Source organism: Pseudorasbora parva, chromosome 19, assembly GCF_024679245.1.
Source record: "Pseudorasbora parva isolate DD20220531a chromosome 19, ASM2467924v1, whole genome shotgun sequence".
Lineage (NCBI taxonomy): Eukaryota > Metazoa > Chordata > Actinopteri > Cypriniformes > Gobionidae > Pseudorasbora > Pseudorasbora parva.
Genome location: NC_090190.1, coordinates 34,847,785 through 34,869,201, shown reverse-complemented (window position 1 = coordinate 34,869,201; position 21,417 = coordinate 34,847,785). Strand labels below are relative to the sequence as shown.

General features: G+C 40.4%; 3 protein-coding genes across 3 annotated transcripts; 2 read left to right on the top strand and 1 right to left on the bottom strand.

Moving 5' to 3' along the window:
- Nucleotides 1-207: 207 nt before the first annotated feature.
- psmb13a (proteasome 20S subunit beta 13a) lies at nucleotides 208-14,651 on the bottom strand. Its single transcript, XM_067425866.1, has 8 exons — nucleotides 14,515-14,651; nucleotides 14,123-14,216; nucleotides 12,807-12,904; nucleotides 11,039-11,179; nucleotides 10,782-10,897; nucleotides 10,308-10,366; nucleotides 913-1,064; nucleotides 208-657 (listed from the first exon to the last, which is right to left on the bottom strand). Exons 1-8 carry the CDS (start codon nucleotides 14,574-14,576, stop codon nucleotides 540-542), a joined length of 840 nt encoding a protein of 279 aa, XP_067281967.1. The 5' UTR covers nucleotides 14,577-14,651; the 3' UTR covers nucleotides 208-539.
- Nucleotides 14,622-17,259, top strand: psmb12 (proteasome 20S subunit beta 12). The gene is made up of 6 exons (XM_067425867.1): nucleotides 14,622-14,769; nucleotides 15,478-15,548; nucleotides 15,632-15,763; nucleotides 16,263-16,392; nucleotides 16,788-16,932; nucleotides 17,019-17,259. The coding sequence occupies exons 1-6, from the start codon at nucleotides 14,722-14,724 to the stop codon at nucleotides 17,144-17,146; spliced, it is 654 nt and encodes a 217-aa protein (XP_067281968.1). The 5' UTR covers nucleotides 14,622-14,721; the 3' UTR covers nucleotides 17,147-17,259.
- An 895-nt stretch (nucleotides 17,260-18,154) lies between these two features.
- psmb9a (proteasome 20S subunit beta 9a) lies at nucleotides 18,155-21,300 on the top strand. Its single transcript, XM_067425364.1, has 6 exons — nucleotides 18,155-18,453; nucleotides 18,662-18,729; nucleotides 19,017-19,148; nucleotides 19,293-19,422; nucleotides 19,549-19,690; nucleotides 20,987-21,300. The coding sequence occupies exons 1-6, from the start codon at nucleotides 18,397-18,399 to the stop codon at nucleotides 21,112-21,114; spliced, it is 657 nt and encodes a 218-aa protein (XP_067281465.1). The 5' UTR covers nucleotides 18,155-18,396; the 3' UTR covers nucleotides 21,115-21,300.
- Nucleotides 21,301-21,417: the final 117 nt, after the last annotated feature.

Below are 21,417 nucleotides of genomic sequence, written 5' to 3'. Positions count from 1 at the left end.
GCTGTTCAGAGGTCAAAATAAATTCCATTGACTGATCTTTTTTCCTTTTTAAATATCCTTTGGTCGCTGGTTGCATATTAAATATGTATTTTTATTTTTAAGAAATGTTTAAAGATATGTCCACCTTTAAAATATAACAGGCTGTAGCTCGATAATTAGGCCTTATTTATCATTTGCAACAAGTTTAGGCCTACACAATAAAAAATAAATTTAAAAAATCCCATTATTTTATTGTAACTTCTTTTATTTTAAAAATTTAAAGCATTTAAATGCAACATTAATATTACAAAAAAAAATTGTATTGCATTTTTGATATTTGTGTTTAAATTGTCCAGCTCATGTGCTGGAACTTGTATTTTTTATTGATGATTATCTCTGCACTCTGCCATTTGCACAGTCCACTACAAGCCATGGGATAAAGAGAATAAACATCAGACATTAAAAAAACTGTTTACAGCCAAATCTAACATCAAAACAGTAAATGAGATCAAGGATCCCTCTTCCAGAGCACATTACAGCACCACAGTGTATTTCTTGGCTCAACTGGATCCTGTTTCCATCATTTGAACTGTCTCATGCACCAACTCCAGGTCCAGCGGAGACACGGTTTTACTTAGAACCGGTGTTGTACCTGGCTTATACTTATACTTAGCCTGTCTGAGAGAGTGAGAGTGTGAGAGAGAGAGAGTGTGTGAGAGAGAGAGAGAGAGAGAGAGAGAGAGAGAGAGAGAGAGAGAGAGAGAGAGAGAGAGAGAGAGAGAGAGAGAGAGAGAGAGAGAGAGAGAGAGAGAGAGAGAGAGAGAGAGAGAGATCAATACATTACTAATATTAGGCATTAGATAACAACTTTTGAATATGCACAGTTGCTGTGACATTATATAAAGTAAAAATGTGTGAGCTGTGTTGCCTTACCTCTTATAGTTATATTCTGACTCTCGGTGAGGTCTAATATAATCTACCTCCTCTTTTGTAATCACACACAGGTCTATGTTGTTGCCTGATCCCAGGTCACTCATGATGCCTGCATGAATGGCATCACTAACCAGTGCCTTGGCCTCCTCCAGCTAAAGGTTAGATAAATGACAACAATGACAGAAAGATTTCAGGCAAGAAACAAAAAGGACAAGTAAAGTTTGTCACGTAACACACAAAGGAAAACTGGTGCAAGGACTCAAGTGCAAAGGAGTGTATTTATTATAACAAAAAGAAACAAACACAAAACAAAAGCCCACAATGGGGCAAAACACATACTCAGAAAACCCAAACAAACTCAAAAAACATACCAACAGGGAAAACGTACTCGGTTACTTTCGTAACCTCGGTTCCCTGAGAGAGAGGAACGAGTATTACGTATGGGAAAAACTCCTTTTCTCGAGAATGTGAAGCAAAACTTTTAATAAAGGTATCTATGTAAAGCGCAGTGAGCTGCACGGCCATAGCCCAGCGCGAGGAGCGCTCTGATTGGCCGGGCTGCGGCAACTGCAGGAACCTATGGTGAGGCGGCTGAGAGGAACGAACCAATGGGGGGCGTTCCAGAAGCCCGCCGAAAAAGGTGCTTATATTTGCATACAGGAGGCTATATAAGACCCTAATTCGCCATAGGTGTCAGGTTTTAAGATCGACTGAAGCGATACCTGAGAAGCATAAACACGGCACGGAACGTAATACTCGTTCCTCTCTCTCAGGGAACCGAGGTTACGAAAGTAACCGAGTACGTTCCCTTTCGAGAGAGGTTCCTCGTATTACGTATGGGAACACAATGTAAAGCGCCGTGTGTGCTGACTGACCCAGTATACCCAAAGCACATGTTATAAACCCCCGAGACACCGACAGAGGCGGCTTATAAGGGGAATGAAGAACCGGAAGAGTCGGTTCGTTTGAACAGCTGATCGGACATAGTCGGATCTTATGATGAATGAATAGTGCTTAAGGACTAATGTGTACAGGCCAAAATGTAAGGCAATCTGTTTGCCAGGGTCAAGATAGAGCCTAGATGGAGAGAAGCCCTGCTTGTAGAGCTGGAACCTCCAACTTGTAGAATCTGATAAAAGTGGACGGAGAGGCCCAGCCTGCCGCCGCACAGATATCTTCCAAAGAAATGTCACACGACCAAGCCCAAGATGAGGCCATGCCTCTAGAGGAGTGGGCTTAAATGCCTGTAGGACAGGTTAGGTCCTGGACCTATATGCTAGTGGGACTGCATCCACTATCCAGTGTGAGAGACTGTTTCATGACAGCACAAACTTTAGTGCGGCCACCGAAGCAATGAAGAGCTGATCCGACTGCCTGAAGGGGGCGGAGCGCTCTAGATACAATCTCAATGCTCTGACTGAGCAGAATATGTTTGCGTCTTATTCTCTCTGAGACGCGGGTTAAGCAGTGCAAAGAGCTGCATACTGAAGGGGTTGATAGCACTTTCAGCATAAAACCATGCCTCGGTTTGAGCACAACCTTGAAGTTGCTGGACCCAAACTCAAGACAGGAAGGGCTCACGGAGAGTGCAGGTAAGCCACCCACTCGGTTAACCGAGGCCACAGCCAGCAGAAAAACGGTTTTGAGTGATATGTGCTTCAAGCTCGTGTTCTGAAGTGGTTAGGAGGGGGAACCCTTCACGGCCTCCAAAACCATGGCGAGGTCCCAAATAGGGACCGAGGTAGGGGCAAGGCGGGCTGAATCTCCTGGCCCCTTTAAGAAAACACACAATAAGATCACTTTTCCCTAGTGAATGTGCCGCGATAGGAGCGTGGCTAGCTGCTATGGCGGAGACACACACCCCGAGTATGGAGGGGGGACGACCCGCATCCATTAGCTCTTGGAGAAAGCGAGCGGTTCCGCCAGTTCGCATGAGTGTGCGTCGATGTTTCGCGAAGCACATTGGTTAGAAAACCACTGACCACTTCAAGCAGAGCTGCCAGATAGCAGGGGCTCTAGCTTCCGAAATAGTGTTCATAACTTGTCAGAGAGGTTCCCGGATACCGTTGATGGGCCATACGTGGAGGGCCCACAGCTCGGGATTGGGATGCCAGACCTTCCCTTTCATTGGCAGAATAGGCATGGGGCTGTGTCTGACAGCTGAAACAGTATGGAGAACCATGTGCGGTTCTTCCAAAGTGGGGCTATTAAAAAGCACAGGCTGCAGCTGGATCGCGATCGGAGGGAACATATAGAGGGAGTCTGGGCCAACATGGGCCAGGGCATCCCTGCGTTTGCAGAAAAAATATTGGGCAGCGTGTGCTGTGCAAGCTGAATTGTTTGCGGGTAAAGGGACCATCCCCCTGGGGACATGGGTCCTCTGGATAACATGTCCGGACCCTGATTCAGAATACCTGGCACGTAAGCCGCCCTTAGGGAGCTCAGATTGTGCTCTGCCCATAAAAGGAGATGCTTAGCCATGCAGTGAACAGAGTCTGATCTCGGCTGCCCTAGCGATTTTATGTACATTATCAAGACGTGGTGGTTCTTATGCCGTAAGTCTTGAGTCTATGACAATGACTGTACTGATAAGCCTGCCCCTCGAAGGCGAATCTCAAGAATGGCCTGTAGTGGGGGTGGGGGGTTATCGTAACGTGAAGTATGCGTTTTTCAGATCTATTGAGAAAACCCAATCCCCGGGGCGAATGTGCGCGAGGATTTGTTTCACCGTCAGCACCTTGAAACGAGCGTGTCATAAGTGCTTTGTTCAGATGCCTGGAAAATGGGCCTGAGACCGCCACCCATTTTCGGCATGAGGAATTAGCGACAGTAAAAACCTGACTCGCTAGCGTCGGGTGTACTGTTTTCGCCGCTCTCTCCTTTAACAGTCTCAATGCCTCAGCGAGAAGCACGTGACTGACACTGCTTCTTACAGAGGGCTCGACCACGGCTTGAATCGCGGGGTCTGCGAGCAAAACTGTAGCGAGAACCTCGTTTTATATGTTCAACACCCAATATTATATACCAGGAATGGCCTGCCAGGCCTGGGCTCGTAAAGCCAGGGGTTGAATTAGATTCGGGGGCTGGCCGCTTAGTAATAGGGGCCTGTTAGCCGGGTTGCTTGTGCTGTAACACTGCTTTTAACACTGTGGGGATAGTGTTAGTTTTGGCGGTGCAGGCTTTGCAGTGGGCGCACGCCTCACATTTATATTGTGTGTGCGAGAGTGAACTTTGTGAAAAGTGCTTGGGTGCAGGAGTGCAGACTGTAAAGTGGGCACATTTCCTACATAGAAAGCTCTTTTGTGTGTAGTGTAAACAATGTGCAGTGGCGCACAACCTACGTAGAATACCCACGGTGCAAACCAGTGAGCAAATCCACAGGGGTAAACGCACACAGCATTAGTGTGCAGACGAGCGTGTTTAACACAGGCTAGTTGACTGCAATATTTCATCTCCAGTCACTAACTTAAGGGAACTGGGAGAATGTAAGGAAGTGCGGGTGGTATGTGAGCCATTCCACAATGCCGTTATGCTCTAGTCTAGACTGAAAGCGCGCATGCAGACAAGCGTGTTTGACCACAGGCTAGTTGACTGCAATAAGGCTAGTTGACTTTATATGGTGTAATCCGGCCGCGGCGGGATTTATTTGTGATTTTGTGAGGCTGAATTAACAGTGCTTATGTAGGGGTGCACACTGTGTAGTGGACACTTTGTCTACAGTGTAAAAACCTTTCCAGCCGCCTGAATAAAGGGGACTGGAAGTGATAGAGTGAAAAAAGGGCTTAGCTTGGCAGCCATTTTCCGACGCCCTTATGCTCTGACAGTGAGCGCGTGCTATGACGTAAGCCGCGCTCTAGTCAGCAACGCGCTGTGGAAGGGGCGCGCGCTATCATGACAAGGCAGCCATTACAACTTCCTTGGCAGTAAGCGCGCGCTGCAGCGACATTGTTCTTGACATACCCAACAGCCCGAGCTCGCTCGTCTAACTTACTCTAGTATTCTCTGTCCGCAGCGCTTCAGCACGGCGGCGGTAGAATGAGCACGGCGAGAGCTTCGGCTCGAGTTAGTTTATTCACTCTAGTATTCTCTGTCCGCGGCGATAGAGCGACAGGACGAGAGAATTGGAAGCGTGAGGTAAAACTCTGTCCGCGGCGCTTCTAGCACGGCGAGAGCTTCGGCTCGAGTTTGTTTATTCACTCTAGTATTCTCTGTCCGCGGCGATAGAGCGACAGGACGAGAGAATTGGAAGCGTGAGGTAAAACTCTGTCCGCGGCGCTTCTAGCACGGCGAGAGCTTCGGCTCGAGTTTGTTTATTCACTCTAGTATTCTCTGTCCGCGGCGATAGAGCGACAGGACGAGAGAATTGGAAGCGTGAGGTAAAACTCTGTCCGCGGCGCTTCTAGCACGGCGAGAGCTTCGGCTCGAGTTTGTTTATTCACTCTATTATTCTCTGTCCGCGGCGATAGAGCGACAGGACGAGAGAATTGGAAGCGTGAGGTAAAACTCTGTCCGCGGCGCTTCTAGCACGGCGAGAGCTTCGGCTCGAGTTTGTTTATTCACTCTATTATTCTCTGTCCGCGGCGATAGAGCGACAGGACGAGAGAATTGGAAGCGTGAGGTAAAACTCTGTCCGCGGCGCTTCTAGGACGGCGAGAGCTTCGGCTCGAGTTTGTTTATTCACTCTATTATTCTCTGTCCGCGGCGATAGAGCGACAGGACGAGAGAATTGGAAGCGTGAGGTAAAACTCTGTCCGCGGCGCTTCTAGCACGGCGAGAGCTTCGGCTCGAGTTTGTTTATTCACTCTAGTATTCTCTGTCCGCGGCGATAGAGCGACAGGACGAGAGAATTGGAAGCGTGAGGTAAAACTCTGTCCGCGGCGCTTCTAGCACGGCGAGAGCTTCGGCTCGAGTTTGTTTATTCACTCTAGTATTCTCTGTCCGCGGCGATAGAGCGACAGGACGAGAGAATTGGAAGCGTGAGGTAAAACTCTGTCCGCGGCGCTTCTAGCACGGCGAGAGCTTCGGCTCGAGTTTGTTTATTCACTCTATTATTCTCTGTCCGCGGCGATAGAGCGACAGGACGAGAGAATTGGAAGCGTGAGGTAAAACTCTGTCCGCGGCGCTTCTAGCACGGCGAGAGCTTCGGCTCGAGTTTGTTTATTCACTCTATTATTCTCTGTCCGCGGCGATAGAGCGACAGGACGAGAGAATTGGAAGCGTGAGGTAAAACTCTGTCCGCGGCGCTTCTAGGACGGCGAGAGCTTCGGCTCGAGTTTGTTTATTCACTCTATTATTCTCTGTCCGCGGCGATAGAGCGACAGGACGAGAGAATTGGAAGCGTGAGGTAAAACTCTGTCCGCGGCGCTTCTAGCACGGCGAGAGCTTCGGCTCGAGTTTGTTTATTCACTCTAGTATTCTCTGTCCGCGGCGATAGAGCGACAGGACGAGAGAATTGGAAGCGTGAGGTAAAACTCTGTCCGCGGCGCTTCTAGCACGGCGAGAGCTTCGGCTCGAGTTTGTTTATTCACTCTAGTAGTCTCTGTCCGCGGCGATAGAGCGACAGGACGAGAGAATTGGAAGCGTGAGGTAAAACTCTGTCCGAGGAAAAACTCCGTCTGTCCGCGGCGCCTCCTCAGCGCGACGGTATAGTGACGAGAGCTTCGGCTCGAGTTCGCCTATTCACTCTAGTATTCTCTGTCCGCGGCTGTAGCGCGACGGAATGAGAGAAGAGTGGGAACAACTCTGTGGCAGCGGCGGAAGAAGAGCCGCGGCGGCGGCAGAGTGAAGAGAGCTTCGGCTTGAGTGTGCTCATGTCCTCTAACATTCTCTCTTTCCGCGGCGCTATTCAGCGCGACGGGACGAGAGCAGAGGGAGAGTGAGAAGAGCTCCGTCTTTCCGCGGCGCTTAACGACGCGGCGGAACGAGAGAGTCCTCGAGTAGAACAAGCCTGTAAGCTCTAGAAGTGGCGTTGCAGCGGCAACACAAACACATATAACACTCAACATAGACACAGTTTAAAGGATATATAACGCCGGATGGCGTAGCTGGAACGGCAGAGAAGGCGGAGAGGGAGTCCGTCGTCCTCAGCTGCAGGTTCCGCTGGTGCCTTTTCAACGGCGGTGCTTCTTCCGGAGACCAGCGAAGGTATCGCTGAAGGAGATAAAATCTGACACCTATGGCGAATTAGGGTCTTATATAGCCTCCTGTATGCAAATATAAGCACCTTTTTCGGCGGGCTTCTGGAACGCCCCCCATTGGTTCGTTCCTCTCAGCCGCCTCACCATAGGTTCCTGCAGTTGCCGCAGCCCGGCCAATCAGAGCGCTCCTCGCGCTGGGCTATGGCCGTGCAGCTCACTGCGCTTTACATAGATACCTTTATTAAAAGTTTTGCTTCACATTCTCGAGAAAAGGAGTTTTTCCCATACGTAATACGAGGAACCTCTCTCGAAAGGGAACACGGGGAAACTGGAGACATAAGCTGTGTCTCATTTCAGAAGGCTGCATCTTCCGGAGGTGCATTTGAAGGCTGCATATGTCATAAGGCCGTCTCATTTCAAAAAAGTGAGTAGGACACTTCAAATGCGACCGCATGAGGTGTAGCCTTCGCGGCTGGAGATAACCCATAATTCTTTGCGTCGCCGTTAACAACCGTCATATATTTTTTTATATTATATGAAAAAACTGCACCACTGCCAGATATACATGCGAGCGTAGGTGTGGTGTTTAAAATGTAAGTTCAAGCTTGTTTTTGTTTTTTAAGCTCTATTACCTCAAACAGATAGTTGTGGTTAACAGGATTACAACACTTTAGTGCTTTCTAAACGTTTAGAACAGTACATTGCTGTCGACAAGAAACATTTCATAGTAATTTTCAAGTTATAAATAATTTTCATTCCTATAAACTGGCATGAGAGCACAACAAGGCTGAATGTGTTAGCATAGCAACATGATACTTCCTGCCTGTGTGTCCGATAAAGGACATCTCATTTAATTCTGATTGAGGACACTCCGTATACTGCATCCTACACAGGACGTGTCCTCCGGAGGATGCAGCCTTCGAAATTTAACGAAATGAGACACAGCTATAGACATAAAAGGATCCAACACAGACTGACAAACAAAAGGAACTTATAAAGGGAAGAAATCAAGAGGGAACAGGTGGGAGAAATCAAACACTAATCAGATAACAAGAGGGGAGGAGTCAGACAATTACATGAGCACATGCTCAGAATGACAAAACCCACAAGTGCACACAAGACAGGACAGGCATGTGACAGTTTAGCCCAAAACATTTTGCAAGCTTTTGCATTTTTTTCTTTTTCTTTTTCTTTTCTTTTTCTTTTCTTTCTTTTGTTCCTTTTTTTGGTATTATTTATTTATTTATTTATTTATTTTAAATAACATTTATTTTCCAGTCAGATGGAGAGCTAAACTGTTATTTTCTAATCTGTGAGACATTACCTTTAAATATTTATTTAGCAGCAAAACACAGACCTCAACATTTGGTACACAAAAAAATTATAGCGGCAATCAATGATGAATCAATGATGAAAATGAATTTTGCACAGAAACTAATAATTCAGATTGTAAAACAAACTTCAGGTACTGCCAAACAAGTCAATAAACTGGAAAAGCACTGGAAAACCGTGCAAAATGGAATCAATACTTGACTACAAACAATCCAAAGTAATATATAAATGAATGCTGTCATTTCTACATGCTTAGAGCCAGATTTACACACAGCTTGCGCCAGCGCAAACCATCTTTTGCCGTTAAAATACTACTTTTAGGATTTTCTAAAGCCATGAAAAACACTGAAAAGGCGTGGTCAGAATTATTTTTGTGGCTGACCTTATTGCAAATGCATTTGTAGGAGTTTCCCTTTCAGACGCAAAATGTATGCGAGGAGAGTAATTAAATGAATCATGAGGAAGGTAATTTACTAAGATTAGCACTCGTCATTTTACTGGTATTTATGCCATTATTTACCACCTAAAAAGCACATCTTAAACCAGACAGTAACTGGTAGATTGCATTGGTCCTTGTGGAAATGATTCGACTGCATCTGTGTTCTTTACAGAGGTGTAAAGAGTACTTGAAAACCACACATAAGTAAAAGTACAGATTCATTAAAGTCACCAATTCCAATGCTACTTGAGTAAATGTCTTAGTAGCCATCTAATTTTAACAGTACTTAGGTATTTTACTCATACTGAATGCAGGCTCAGCGATGCACTAGTGCTCAACACCTAAGTGACATACACTGTAAAAAATTATTTGATTTATATATGATTTATCAAAAATTTAATGTAGTTCAGATACAAAAATATTTTGAGTTTCTATTTATTAAACAAATTTCCTTCATTGTATCAACTCAAATTTTTAATTTAAATAAACTCAAAATTTTAAGGCAACCAGGTTACTTACTTTTTAAAGTTAAACCAACAAAAACCAACCAAAATGTTTTACAGTGTACCAGTAAAAATATGAAACTATTGATTTGTAAGGTAAGAAGTCATGTTTACTTTCTAATAAAACCATTACTTTCAAAATAAAACCAAATACCTAAATATTGTATCAAGGTCGACACAACAGCCTTTTAAACATCTACAAACTCGCGAGTCTCAGTTAAACTCAAGTGCACAAAAAGGCCAAAGTAAACCAATATCTTTCAAAAGGTCTCGTCAATACAGTGGAAAATAATGTTAAGTAAAATAAAATAATACTACTTGCACTGGATGTTCTGATTTCAGCCTCATCAACGGCTGCAGTCATGACCTCATCTCATAAATAAACTACCTTTCATTCATGTAAAGTAGCCTTGTTGACATGTTTAGGTGAGTAAAGGCAAAACACACAAGATTTAGTATCTGACGAATGCGATTTCACTTCTTTATAGCAGAAACAAACTGCTGCAGAAAAAGTTAGGTGCCATACAAAATGTAATGTGTAATTGCATTACTCAACAAAAATGTATAGGAGTAAAAAGTACATTTATTTATTCAAACATGAAGTCAAGTAGAGAATAAAAGTTGCTAATATTGATACTCAGTACAACTACAAAGTTGTAACAAACCAAAAAGATACTTAAGAACAGTCAAATACTTTACACCACAGGTTCTTTATTTTGCCCGTCGCCAGTAATTCAGGTGCTGAAATTTCCACTCCCATCTGCGCTTTTATGGAACTACACACTCACGCTAATTTGCACTGTTTAGTCAATTTGGCCCTAAATAAGTTCAAGTTCATGCTGAAACCAAATTATTCAAAAAAGTAAATACTTTTTTTTCGGTTGCATTTTCTGTTGCTTGGGTCTGTAGCTCACCTTGAGCTACAGAAACACAGGAGTACTGGCATAGAAAAATTACAAAAAGCAGTTTAAAAAGGCAACTTACATCCATGTTTACTTTGAATCCGTCCTCCAGTATCCCCATTGCAGCCAGATTACCAGATCCTAAAAACACAGATGCATAGCTGTCATTAGTTCTCTTGAGAATTGAGCACATATGTGCACAAATATATTGCAAACATTTCCATTGTGAAAGCAGGATACATCACAATCAAGCATCAGCTGATGAAGACTAGACATTTAAAATTAGATACATATACACTCTCAAAAATAAAGGTTCCAGAAGGAACCTTTTTTTTTTTCTCCAAAAGACAAAACTATAAAGATTATTTTTTCATTACTTTTGTGCAATGGAAAGGTTCCATGGATGTTAAAGGTTCTTCATGGAACCATTGATGCCAATAAAGAACATTTATTGTTTAAGAGTGTAATATTCTATTTTATCTAAAAGAAATGCATTTCTATGAATGAACACATTCCTCACTAATATAATTTGTATCATCAATTGGATGTCACATACCCATGGCTAGAAATGGCACCTTGTCCATGCTCCCATAAGGTCCGACTGTGTACAAATGACTGCCAGTGCAGTCAACACCCCCTAAAATAAGATGAGCTCCAATCATACCTCGATACCTGAGAAACAGCAGAACAAGCACTTAAACATTATTGTTAAGAGAGTGACAAGTTTCTATAATACAAACAAACATACATGAACACGCAGTGTATTTGTGAAAACAGGTGAAGATAACAATACACCATGCGTTCTGCACACACCTGAAGAGCATGTCTTGTAGGATGTTAACTGCCATGATGACTCTTGGGTTCCTGCCGCTGTTCATGGAGAAAATGGTGAGGTTTGATGACAGCATATCCGTCGTCTTCTCTGTGTCCGCAGCTGTTCCTGCTCCACAACAACTAACACAATTAAATAAATAAAAAATTACAATAAAGTATCAGTTGTTATCATTAATTAATGTTATGAACTTTGAACTAACAATGAGCAGTATATTTTTACAGTGTTTGTAAATAAAAATCTTCATAAATATATTTTCATTCACAGAGAACTAATTAATGTTAATAGATACAACGTTTGACCTTATAAATGTTTTATATGTTAAAATTAACATTAAAGGGGGGGTGAAACACTCAGTTTCAGTCAATCTCATGTCAATCTTGAGTACCTATAGAGTAGTATTGCATCCTTCATATCTCTGAAAAGTCTTTAGTTTTATTATATTTATAAAAGAAATATAGGCTGTACCGAGTCTTTCCGGAAAAAAACGAGCGCCTGGAGGCGTATCGTGTGGGCGGAGCTAAAGAATGACGATCGCGAACAAAGCGGTGACGTCCTCAAGCGTGGAGAAACCCATGGCTATCAATCTCAGCTAATACAGATAATGATCCAGAATCAAATCTGAGGCAGAAATAAATTGAACAGGAGAAGCAACAGCAGGACGTCCGTCTCTGTGGTATGTACTGTATTTAGTGACCTGTCAACATTTCTGTGGACTATTGTATGCGACTAAACCTTAGCAGTAGCAAGCAAAACGGTTTTGCGCGTCAGACTAGTGTAACGTTATACAGAGAACAACAATGGAGCACGCGATCGTGTCGTTTACTGATGTTTACTCACACGACGGTAGCCAACAGCAGACACATTTGAAGCAGTTTTACTCACCGGCTGCTTCCAAAGCAGGACCGAACCTTTATGGCTGGGACCGCTCTGTCAAAAACACACTTCTTTGGTATGATTTGGTGAAGTCCTGTGACAGCAGTGGCGTGGAAATCCACTTTGAGACGCGACTGAAGCGATGCTGTGAAGCTTCCCGTCATTTCTGCGTTCAAATCGGTTCAAATGCAGCGCTGCCTTCCCGGAATGCTGTGCTGAAGCGTTGAAGTCGCTTGATGTCACACATAGGAATAAAGTGGAGCGCGGTGCGTCATTAGTGTTCACGGACGACTAGATCTGCAGCCGAGAGAGTGTTTATGGGCGTGCATTTCTTCTCTCGCTCTAGTCACGCGCGCGCTCACCCTACCGGGAGAAGAGCCCTTACGGCCCATACAAGGACCTTCCGCTCTGTCGACGTCAAGCCGACCCATACTCGAAAGAACTCTCCGAAACTTGTGAGAAACTGGGAGGAGTAATTTTGACACAGAAATACTCCATCAAACGTCCAAAAATAGTTTTTGAAACTTTGTCTATGTTTAGGATGGGAATCCAAGTCTTTAACAGTGTAAAAAGCTCAGTATGCATGAAACAGCATTTCACCCCCCCCCCCCCCTTAACTAAGATTAATTAAAATGAATGCTGTAGAAATTGTGTTCATTGTTAGTTTAGTAACTAAGGTTAACAAATGAAACCCTATTGTAAAGTAATACTAATAAATACAATAAAAAAGTGACTAATTTATATGCATTTTAATTATTATTTCCTTTATAAATAATGTCCATATATGACATTTCAAAAAATGAAGCCATAGATGTTAAACCCTTATTACAGTATAACTGGTGGAATGGATCTTTAATACCTACTGTTACTTACTATATGTTAGGTGCAATGTAGTGAATCTTGGCACACATTTTATCTGCAACTACCTCATCAGACGTGGCTCTGGTGTCTGCTCCCAGAACTACACCATCCTACACACACACACACACACACACCATTTATTTTATTTATAAAATATCTACGTATAAAACAGTATTGCACTCTCAGAAAAAAAGGTACAAAAGCTGTACCCTTTCAAAAGGTACCCTTTTTGCACCTATTAGGGTAAATCGAGGGAAGATACCCCTCCACCACCCCCTCAGCACTTGAGTGGATATGCTATTTTTCTTTTTTTCATTTAATATGAATATCAACATTTGTGAGATCATTTAGTCAGCCAAAATGTTTTTGAGGTTAACTGATTTATTTTGTGTATCTGTAAAATAGTGATGACACTGTATTATGTTGATGTATTGTTTTTTAATGAGGGATGTGTGCAAACTGATATTTTTAGATTTGTTGAGTAAAAGTTATAGTTTTTATTTTGAAGTAAATAGATCAAATTATACCTTGGGGTAAGATGGCCAGATTTGGCACAGAAGGCCCCAAGTGGCATGATGTTACTAGTATTATTTTTTTTTTAAATGTAATAATTATTGTAATCAATGAGGTTATTATTAAGTAGTCCATGAATTAGATGTACATTTCAGACATATTTACTTTCATTAAAACCTATAGGTTATAGCTGAGTAATATTGTTCAATTTGCATTCACAGTGTGTCTATTATGACATATCTTAATTATGTACATATTAATATGCCTGTACATAAGCCACAGAATAATTTTACCTTTCAAATTAATCTATTTTACTGTGATTCTGTATTAAATTTTAAATAGAACAGTTGATTTAGTATTTTACATTAATGACACTTTAACAAATATATAAAAATTAATAAGAATTGTATTAAGTCATTAAGGCCTACATTCTGTTAAAGTTTAGCAAGTGGGGCTTCTTTCCACAGGCAGGAGGGCAGTTGTGGGGTAAGATTGCCTCTTTGAATAATTTAACTTTTTTATCGACTAAATTAGCTAATTCAGCTATTTATTTTCTATAATAACACATGGCTGATGCATCACCATCATGCACAGGCTGTCTAAATATGTTGCAATTTAAAAGTAAATACACATTGTTCTTAAGGGGGCATCTTCCCCATGTAACCCTACCTCAAAGGTACATATTGGTACCAAAAGTGTACAGAATTCATTAGCACCCAAATGGTTCATGTAACCTTTTTAAAGGGTACCGACCCAGTGACAGCTTTTGTACCATTTTTTCTAAGTGTAGGCTGTGTTTTTTTATTTCTAATTACCTTATAAACCACTCCAGCAATGGTGGTGCCTGTTTTCATGGGTTTTGGAGCCTTGACTTTCCCCTCTTCTGAACCATTCTCCAGTACAATATTTCTAAATGGTGAGGAGGAGATGTGTGTACACGAGATTGCAATGAATCAAGGTCATGTCAGGATACTTTTAAAAAGTTTTACAGACTTTATTTTTAGCTATGAAGATTACAATAAAATCGATTGTAGAAAACACTGTATGTTTTTCATTTTGAGGAAAAAGACCTGAATTCGGTCTGAACATACTTTCACTTTTGTTCCGACATCCTGAAACAATGATAATGATAATGCAAGGTATGTTTTCTACATTTTACGCATAGTATTATCATACTATAACTGTGTCGAGCATAATTTATACTTACCTTGTGGAATTTTCGAAGTTAAAACCAGGCAGAGTAGGCTCGAGGACGCAGGAAAGTGCCATGTCCAAATCTGATCTGGAACTGTTCGCCTCGTGTAATGCGCCTCGCGAACGCTAGGTTTGCCGTTTCAGATGAGCGTGTGCATTCATAGTCGAGCGACTCGTACGCGAGGCGTTTATCCACAATTTGTATGTTTCGTTTATAATAATGGAGAGACATAATTCATACTCACAAGTAAAAGGTGTCAGCACTGGCGTAAGTAGGCCGATGGTCGTGTTTATATATGACTTTATGCAGTGTGTTTAGAAAACTGACGCGTAATTGACTTTAAATGCTCGTCGGAGATAGAGATGTTTTTTTTTTTTTATCGTTTGAGATAACGTTATGAAATGCTCGTTTAAATATATAACAGTCTTATATGTAATGTTAGTTGTGAATCTGCAGATTAGTATGATTTAGCTCAAATTTACTTTCGCTTTCGTGTATGTGGCATCATTGGTCAAAGACGATCGAGAGTCATCTTGAATATCAGCTTACATTTGGAGGGATCTAAAGTTTTAATTATGGATTGTTGCATAAATTCCCACTGAGCTTACGCATTTTTGCGCATTTAAAACAATGGTAGAGCGTGTAGGGTTAGTTTCCTCTCTCGATTCATTTTCCATTTGACCATAGATGTCACTAAATCTCACCTCAACACAATTTATTAAATGCCATGTCTTTAAAATTTTGATTTACCAGCATTTGTCAGATTTATTAGACCTAAACATTTGATGAGGTTAATTTCTAATGCATTTTACATAGGCTTATATGTAGAATTTTATATGAAGGATACTTTAAATATATATTTGTGTGTGTGTGTGTGTGTGTGTGTGTGTGTGTGTGTGTGTGTGTGTGTGTGTGTGTGTGTGTGTGTGTGTGTCAGTACTTAACTCATTTATAATTGTATTACTTATTGGTTAGACCACCATTCTTGCTGTCAAGTTCAATGGAGGGGTAATCATTGGATCTGACTCCAGAGCTTCTATGGGAGAGTGAGTATTTTCCAACAATTTGTTCATTATCCTATTACACACAATTGCACCTCTCTTAACTACAATATAACTTTTACCTACAGGTCTTATGTGTCATCCAAAACCATCAACAAGCTGATCCAGGTGCATGATAGAATATTCTGCTGCATAGCTGGATCACTGGCAGATGCACAGGCTGTTACTAAAATGGCCAAATTCCAGCTGTCCTTTCACAGGTCTGGTTATTACTGTCGCAAAGAAAAAACTACCCCATTATTTAATCACCCTCAAAGCTATATCCTAGGTGTATATAACATTGTTCTTTTTGATGAACACAGTCAGAGTTATGGTAATACATACCCTGGCTCATCCAAGCTTTATAATGGCAGTGAATTGGGCTCATGGTCATTTTACTTTATAACGTGGTAAATAGAGATATTTTTTCTTGCAAAGCCCCATCAATATGCTTCAGAAGGCTTTTTTTAACCCCTCAGAGCCATGTGGAGTATGTTAATGATGGATGGATGCACTTTTTTGATCTTCAAACTCATGGGCACCATTCACTGCCATTATAAAGCTTTGAAGCAGGATATTTATTAATATAACTCTGAATATGTTCACCTAGCCATATACACCTATAGCTAGAGGGTGAGTAAATCATGGGTAATTTTCATTTTAAAGTGAACTAATACTTTAAATTTTGTCTGTGGCTGTAAAATCTCTCTATATCTTTAGTATTCAGATGGAATCTCCTCCATTGGTGAAAGCTGCAGCATCCATTATGAGGGAACTTTGCTATAACAATAAGGAAGAGCTGCAGGCAGGCTTCATCACAGCGGGCTGGGACAGGAAAAAGGGACCACAGGTGATGCTCTGCAAAACAAAAAACAGAGATCTGCATCACAGTCACATATGGCTCTAAAATGCTCTCAAAGTTGCTATAGGCATGCAAATAAATTAAAATAATAAAGAGAATGATATAACATTAACAGTACAGATTGCATTGAAAATTATTAGTTGGTGTGGAAATAATGAAAACTTATGGCCATTTAAATCAAAAGGAAAGTATATTTTAGCTAAGCACAGAAATATATATATATATATATATATATATATATATATATATATATATATATATATATATATATATATATATATATATATATATATATATATATATGTTCTGTTTAATCAAAGCTACAAACATCTGAAATGCAGATAAGTAACATTCTCTTTTGCAAATATTTTGCCTTTCTACAGATATACGTAGTGTCTTTGGGAGGAATGCTGCTCAGTCAGCCTTTCACCATCGGTGGATCGGGCAGCACATACATCTATGGTTATGTGGATGCCAAATTCAAACCTGATATGAGTTTAGAAGAGGCTACACAGTTTTCCACAAATGGTACAGCAGAATTGCAATAAGAAGTTTATTGACATTTATATTTACTGTGAATAAAGAAATGTGGACTATTGTTTGTGTCTTCACAGCTTTGGCTCTGGCTATGGGTCGGGACAATGTCAGTGGTGGTGTGGTTCACCTGGTGGTCATCACTGAAGCAGAAGTCAAGCATATAGTTGTTCCAGGAGATAAACTGCCCAAGTTCCACGATGAATAGAAGAACGCAACCATGACCAAACTGGACAGTTCTACAAATATCACTACTTTGTGGTTATGTGTGCAGATTTTCCACTCCCCATTTGTTATTCATAATAAATATAAAAAGAGTTATGTTTAGTGTGATGTCCCTTCTTACGCTTAACTTGTATATTATGTCAGTTTTAGATTACTTTTTATTAATTTCAGATTACTTTTTGGTTATAGAAAGAATTGCATAAAAATGTCCACACAAACTATAAAAAATGTCAAAGAGTGTTTTCAAAAAAGAAAGTGTATGAAATCCTCTATATGCCTCCATCTTTCCTGACTTCAACACTTGGAAGGGTGCGTCTATTTATTTAGGGACCTAAGATATCTTTCAGTCTCTGACCAACTATTTTGAAGAAAACACTGTAAATACATCGGAGCAGTTTTTTAGTACCTTAAGTTCAAGCCTCAAATTGAAAATAATAAGCATTTTATTTACATTCAATTTGTGTAGAAATACTAAAACTTTAAACATTTAGTTTTAATTTAGTATAATATATATTCAGCAGTTGTCAATACCAAAGTAGGGGGAACATGTATTAACAAATGACATGTATAAAGTACATTTAAGAGCCATAAAATTAACTAAACATTTTCTTAATTTGATGACACTGGACGTCATCAGTGTCACCGCAGTGGCTGCGGTGCATAAAAATGTTTATTGGTTGCATATGATTTTTTTCACTGTTTTTCAGCTGTACTAAGGTGTAGTTTTGGTTCTGTCTCTTTTCTATTCAAAATATACAATTTTTGTAATTATCCTTTGATTGTTACCATTAGAGTAACAAAGGTAAGGGTCTGTTTGTGCAAAAAAAGATGCTTCACAGAACTTCAGGGCCCCAAACAGGAAAATTATTTGAAATGTTTGAAAATAATTATCTTGATTTTTTTTTCATGGTCGTTAAAATGACAGTAGGCTCCTCTAAAGGCAGGCAAATGATGATACTTGCTTCAGTGTATGAGCTGAGCAGAATGGGAAGTAACTTTTCTTTCACTTTCTGTTATAGACAGAAAATGGAGGAATAACGTAGGCACCTTAAAATACTGCAGGCCTGGCAGGACAGTACGACAAAAAGTAAAGTATCCTTTCGCAGCTTTATTGATTTGCGCTACCCGTTAAGCGCGTTTGAGGTGAGCAGAGCTATCGAGTGTCGAGTCTCTTCTGGCGTCAAGCGCAGGCAGGTTTGCACAGGACAGGTAGTTGCTTTCTATCCATTCAAAATGTCGGAGGAATTGTTTCCAGAACCAGGGTGGCTATCTGAAGAAGTCAAAACCGGGGTAAACTATCGCTTATGAGCTTAAAATACTTTATTTCAAGCTGCATAAACTTAAAGCTTACATTTTAAAATGGTTAACGATAGCACGATTAGCTTGCAACTTGATTCAGCAAGCTTTAACCTTATATTTTGTGCCATTCAATTTTTTTTTTACATTGATGCAATTTTGCTTATGTTTTCTTTCTTTCTTTCTCTCTCTTTTATTTTAGACGACCATTATCGCGGTTACTTTTGACAGTGGAGTTGTTCTTGGCTCAGACTCGCGAGTGTCAGCGGGGTAAGATGCATTTGTGCTGTAGTTTTTACGAAGCTGCTGTATAGCCCATAACATTTGAACCCGATCATCAGTGATTGCAAAGCTTTCCACAGAAAGTTTTAAATGTCACTATAATAACAACAAAAAATGACACTGATATGAACTCATTGAAATCTTTCACAACTCAATGCTTTAATGACATACAGAAGTATCATTATTTGATACATATAATCATAGTTTATTCAGTGAATATTTAAAATAAGATTTCTAGAAAGTTAAAATGCTGTTTCGTTGGTCATTGTTCTCAGGGAGACAGTGGTGAATCGTGTGATGAACAAGCTCTCCCCGCTCCATGACAAGATCTACTGTGCTCTGTCTGGATCAGCAGCGGACGCTCAAACCATTGCTGAGATAGTCAACTACCAACTGGATGTCCACAGGTATTTATCACCAATGTCCTGTTATTCTCTGGGTCTTTAACTTTAGATCATGATGAACTTACATTTTGGTGCATTGCACCAAAGCAATGCGCTTCAGAGATTTTCCAGTGTCTCATAAATGTGCTGAATAATGTATCTTTACAGTATTGAGGTGGAAGATGACCCACTCGTTTGCTCTGCTGCTACTCTGGTGAAGAACATTTCATACAAATATAAAGAAGAACTATCAGCACATCTTATTGTTGCAGGGTGGGACAGGAAAGAAGGAGGACAGGTACTTTTTTGGTTTTATTACAAACTGATATATATATTAAATGTTATGTGTATCAGGTTATTTTAAATTAAATACTACATGTTAAATATCATAATGATGTTACTACTATGTTACTATTCCAAACAGGTCTATGCAACTCTTAATGGTTTGCTAACCAGGCAGCCTTTTGCTATTGGTGGCTCTGGGAGTTTTTACATTAATGGGTTTGTGGACGCAGAGTACCGAAAAAACATGACAAAGAGGGAATGCCAAGAGTTTGTAGTCAATGGTAAGTTTGTGTAGTATACAAAAACACATAATATGAGGGATGTCATGTGCTGCATCCCAGTTTTACTACTACTACTACTACTATTACTACTAAAATGCTGTAAAAGTATCTGCTGTTTTTGTGAACTAAAAGTACTTTTGAGTGTGTAGCAGAAGAGTCAGCATGCTTTGGTGCATTCTGTCGCAGTTTAAACTGCCCTGTCCATTATAGTTAAAGTTCTTCACATTCAATTCATGGGTCTAATGTGTTTGCATAATGATGCATTTAGTGAAATGTGCTGTATGTAAGTTTTTGACTGGGCTAAAGTGTGTGGAAAACATCATATTGCTGCATTCAATTATTTAATAAATATTTTTTGTCAGGTTAGATACTCAAACCCCTTACCAAACCTCTCTAACTCCTGGTCCTACACATCCACCATGTTTGTTGCTTGTTAACACTTTTTCTCCCGGTTTCACAGACAAGGCTTAAGCTAGTCCCAGACTAAAAAACATGTTTGAGCTGTTTTAACTGAAAGTTATGTCATAAAAGGGATAGTTCACTTTAAAATGAAAATTCTATCATCCTTTACTCGCCCTCAAATTATTTCAAACCTGTATGAATTTCTTTCTTCAGCTGAACACAAGAGAAGATATTTTGATGAATGTCAGTAACCAGTTAACTAGAACCATTGACTTCCATAGTAAAAAAATGTCCTACTATGGAAGTCAATGGCTCCAGTTAACTGTTTGGTTACTGACATTCATCAAAATATCTTCCCTTGTGTTCAGCTGAAGAAAGAAATTCATACAGGCTTGAAACAACTAAAGAGTGAGTAAAGGATGACAGAATGTTCATTTTAAAGTGAACTGTCCCTTTAAAATATGTCAGTGCCATTGTATGGTTTCAAGATGCACATTAGTAATGTTTTCTAAGGCACGTTTAAAAAAGCTACTTAATGTCCTAATTGAACTAAGGCCTTATCCTGGCTTAATCTACCATGAAAACAGACCTTTTTATGTGTGTTTTTAGTTGAAATCGAATCCTTGTCCAACGCACAATGTTGTGGGCAATATCTGCTAATTGGTGCTTCTCATCATGAGGTGGAGGCAAAGATGTGTAGATCTTTGTTTTCTTTGCTTCCTTTCTTCGCATCTCAGCTCCTAAACCATTAGTATGCGATGAAAGGATTTAATACATGAATTAATTCATTACTAACTATTTAATGACTGTAAATAAATTGATGAAGATCAGGCAGGATTTTTAAGTTTCTTTTCTTACTCTCATAATCGTTAAAGTGTTCTCTTCTCTCTCTAGCTCTCACTCTGGCGATGGGTCGGGACGGCTCAAGTGGAGGCGTTGCATATGTTGTTACCATTGATCAAGATGGAGCAGAAGAGAAGTGCATTTTAGGAAATGAGTTGCCCAAATTTTTTGATCAGTGAATTTAAGGACTTTGTGCTGAAATTAAGAATATTAACATGTATAATATTAACCTGCTTACACAGAGCAGGACAAAATACTTCATGAGATTGCAGTTGTATCAATTGTTGATATTAGAAACCACTGTGTGAACAGCTGTTCACTTTGTCTCTAAGTTTGATAATAAACGATATATATAAAAAAAAAATGCTTTCAAGTTCATTCTGACACCAAAAGCAAAAATTATATATTAACAACAATAATAGATTATGTCTACACAGAAAACTGAGCACAACCTGTAAGGACATTTTTGCTGCTATGACTCA

Excerpts from the sequence above, each read along its gene's own strand:
- psmb13a (XM_067425866.1), bottom strand. The coding sequence starts at position 14,576 with ATGGCACTTTCCTGCGTCCTCGAGCCTACTCTGCCTGGTTTTAACTTC. Across the intron at positions 14,217-14,514 it reads AACTTCGAAAATTCCACAAG|AAATATTGTACTGGAGAATG; the intron begins GTAAGTATAAAT and ends CTCACCATTTAG. Across the intron at positions 10,367-10,781 it reads GGTGCCATTTCTAGCCATGG|GATCTGGTAATCTGGCTGCA; the intron begins GTATGTGACATC and ends CTGTGTTTTTAG.
- psmb12 (XM_067425867.1), top strand. The coding sequence starts at position 14,722 with ATGGAGAGACATAATTCATACTCACAAGTAAAAGGTGTCAGCACTGGC. Across the intron at positions 16,393-16,787 it reads ACAGGAAAAAGGGACCACAG|ATATACGTAGTGTCTTTGGG; the intron begins GTGATGCTCTGC and ends GCCTTTCTACAG. Across the intron at positions 16,933-17,018 it reads TACACAGTTTTCCACAAATG|CTTTGGCTCTGGCTATGGGT; the intron begins GTACAGCAGAAT and ends GTGTCTTCACAG.
- psmb9a (XM_067425364.1), top strand. The coding sequence starts at position 18,397 with ATGTCGGAGGAATTGTTTCCAGAACCAGGGTGGCTATCTGAAGAAGTC. Across the intron at positions 18,454-18,661 it reads CTGAAGAAGTCAAAACCGGG|ACGACCATTATCGCGGTTAC; the intron begins GTAAACTATCGC and ends CTTTTATTTTAG. Across the intron at positions 19,691-20,986 it reads CCAAGAGTTTGTAGTCAATG|CTCTCACTCTGGCGATGGGT; the intron begins GTAAGTTTGTGT and ends TTCTCTCTCTAG.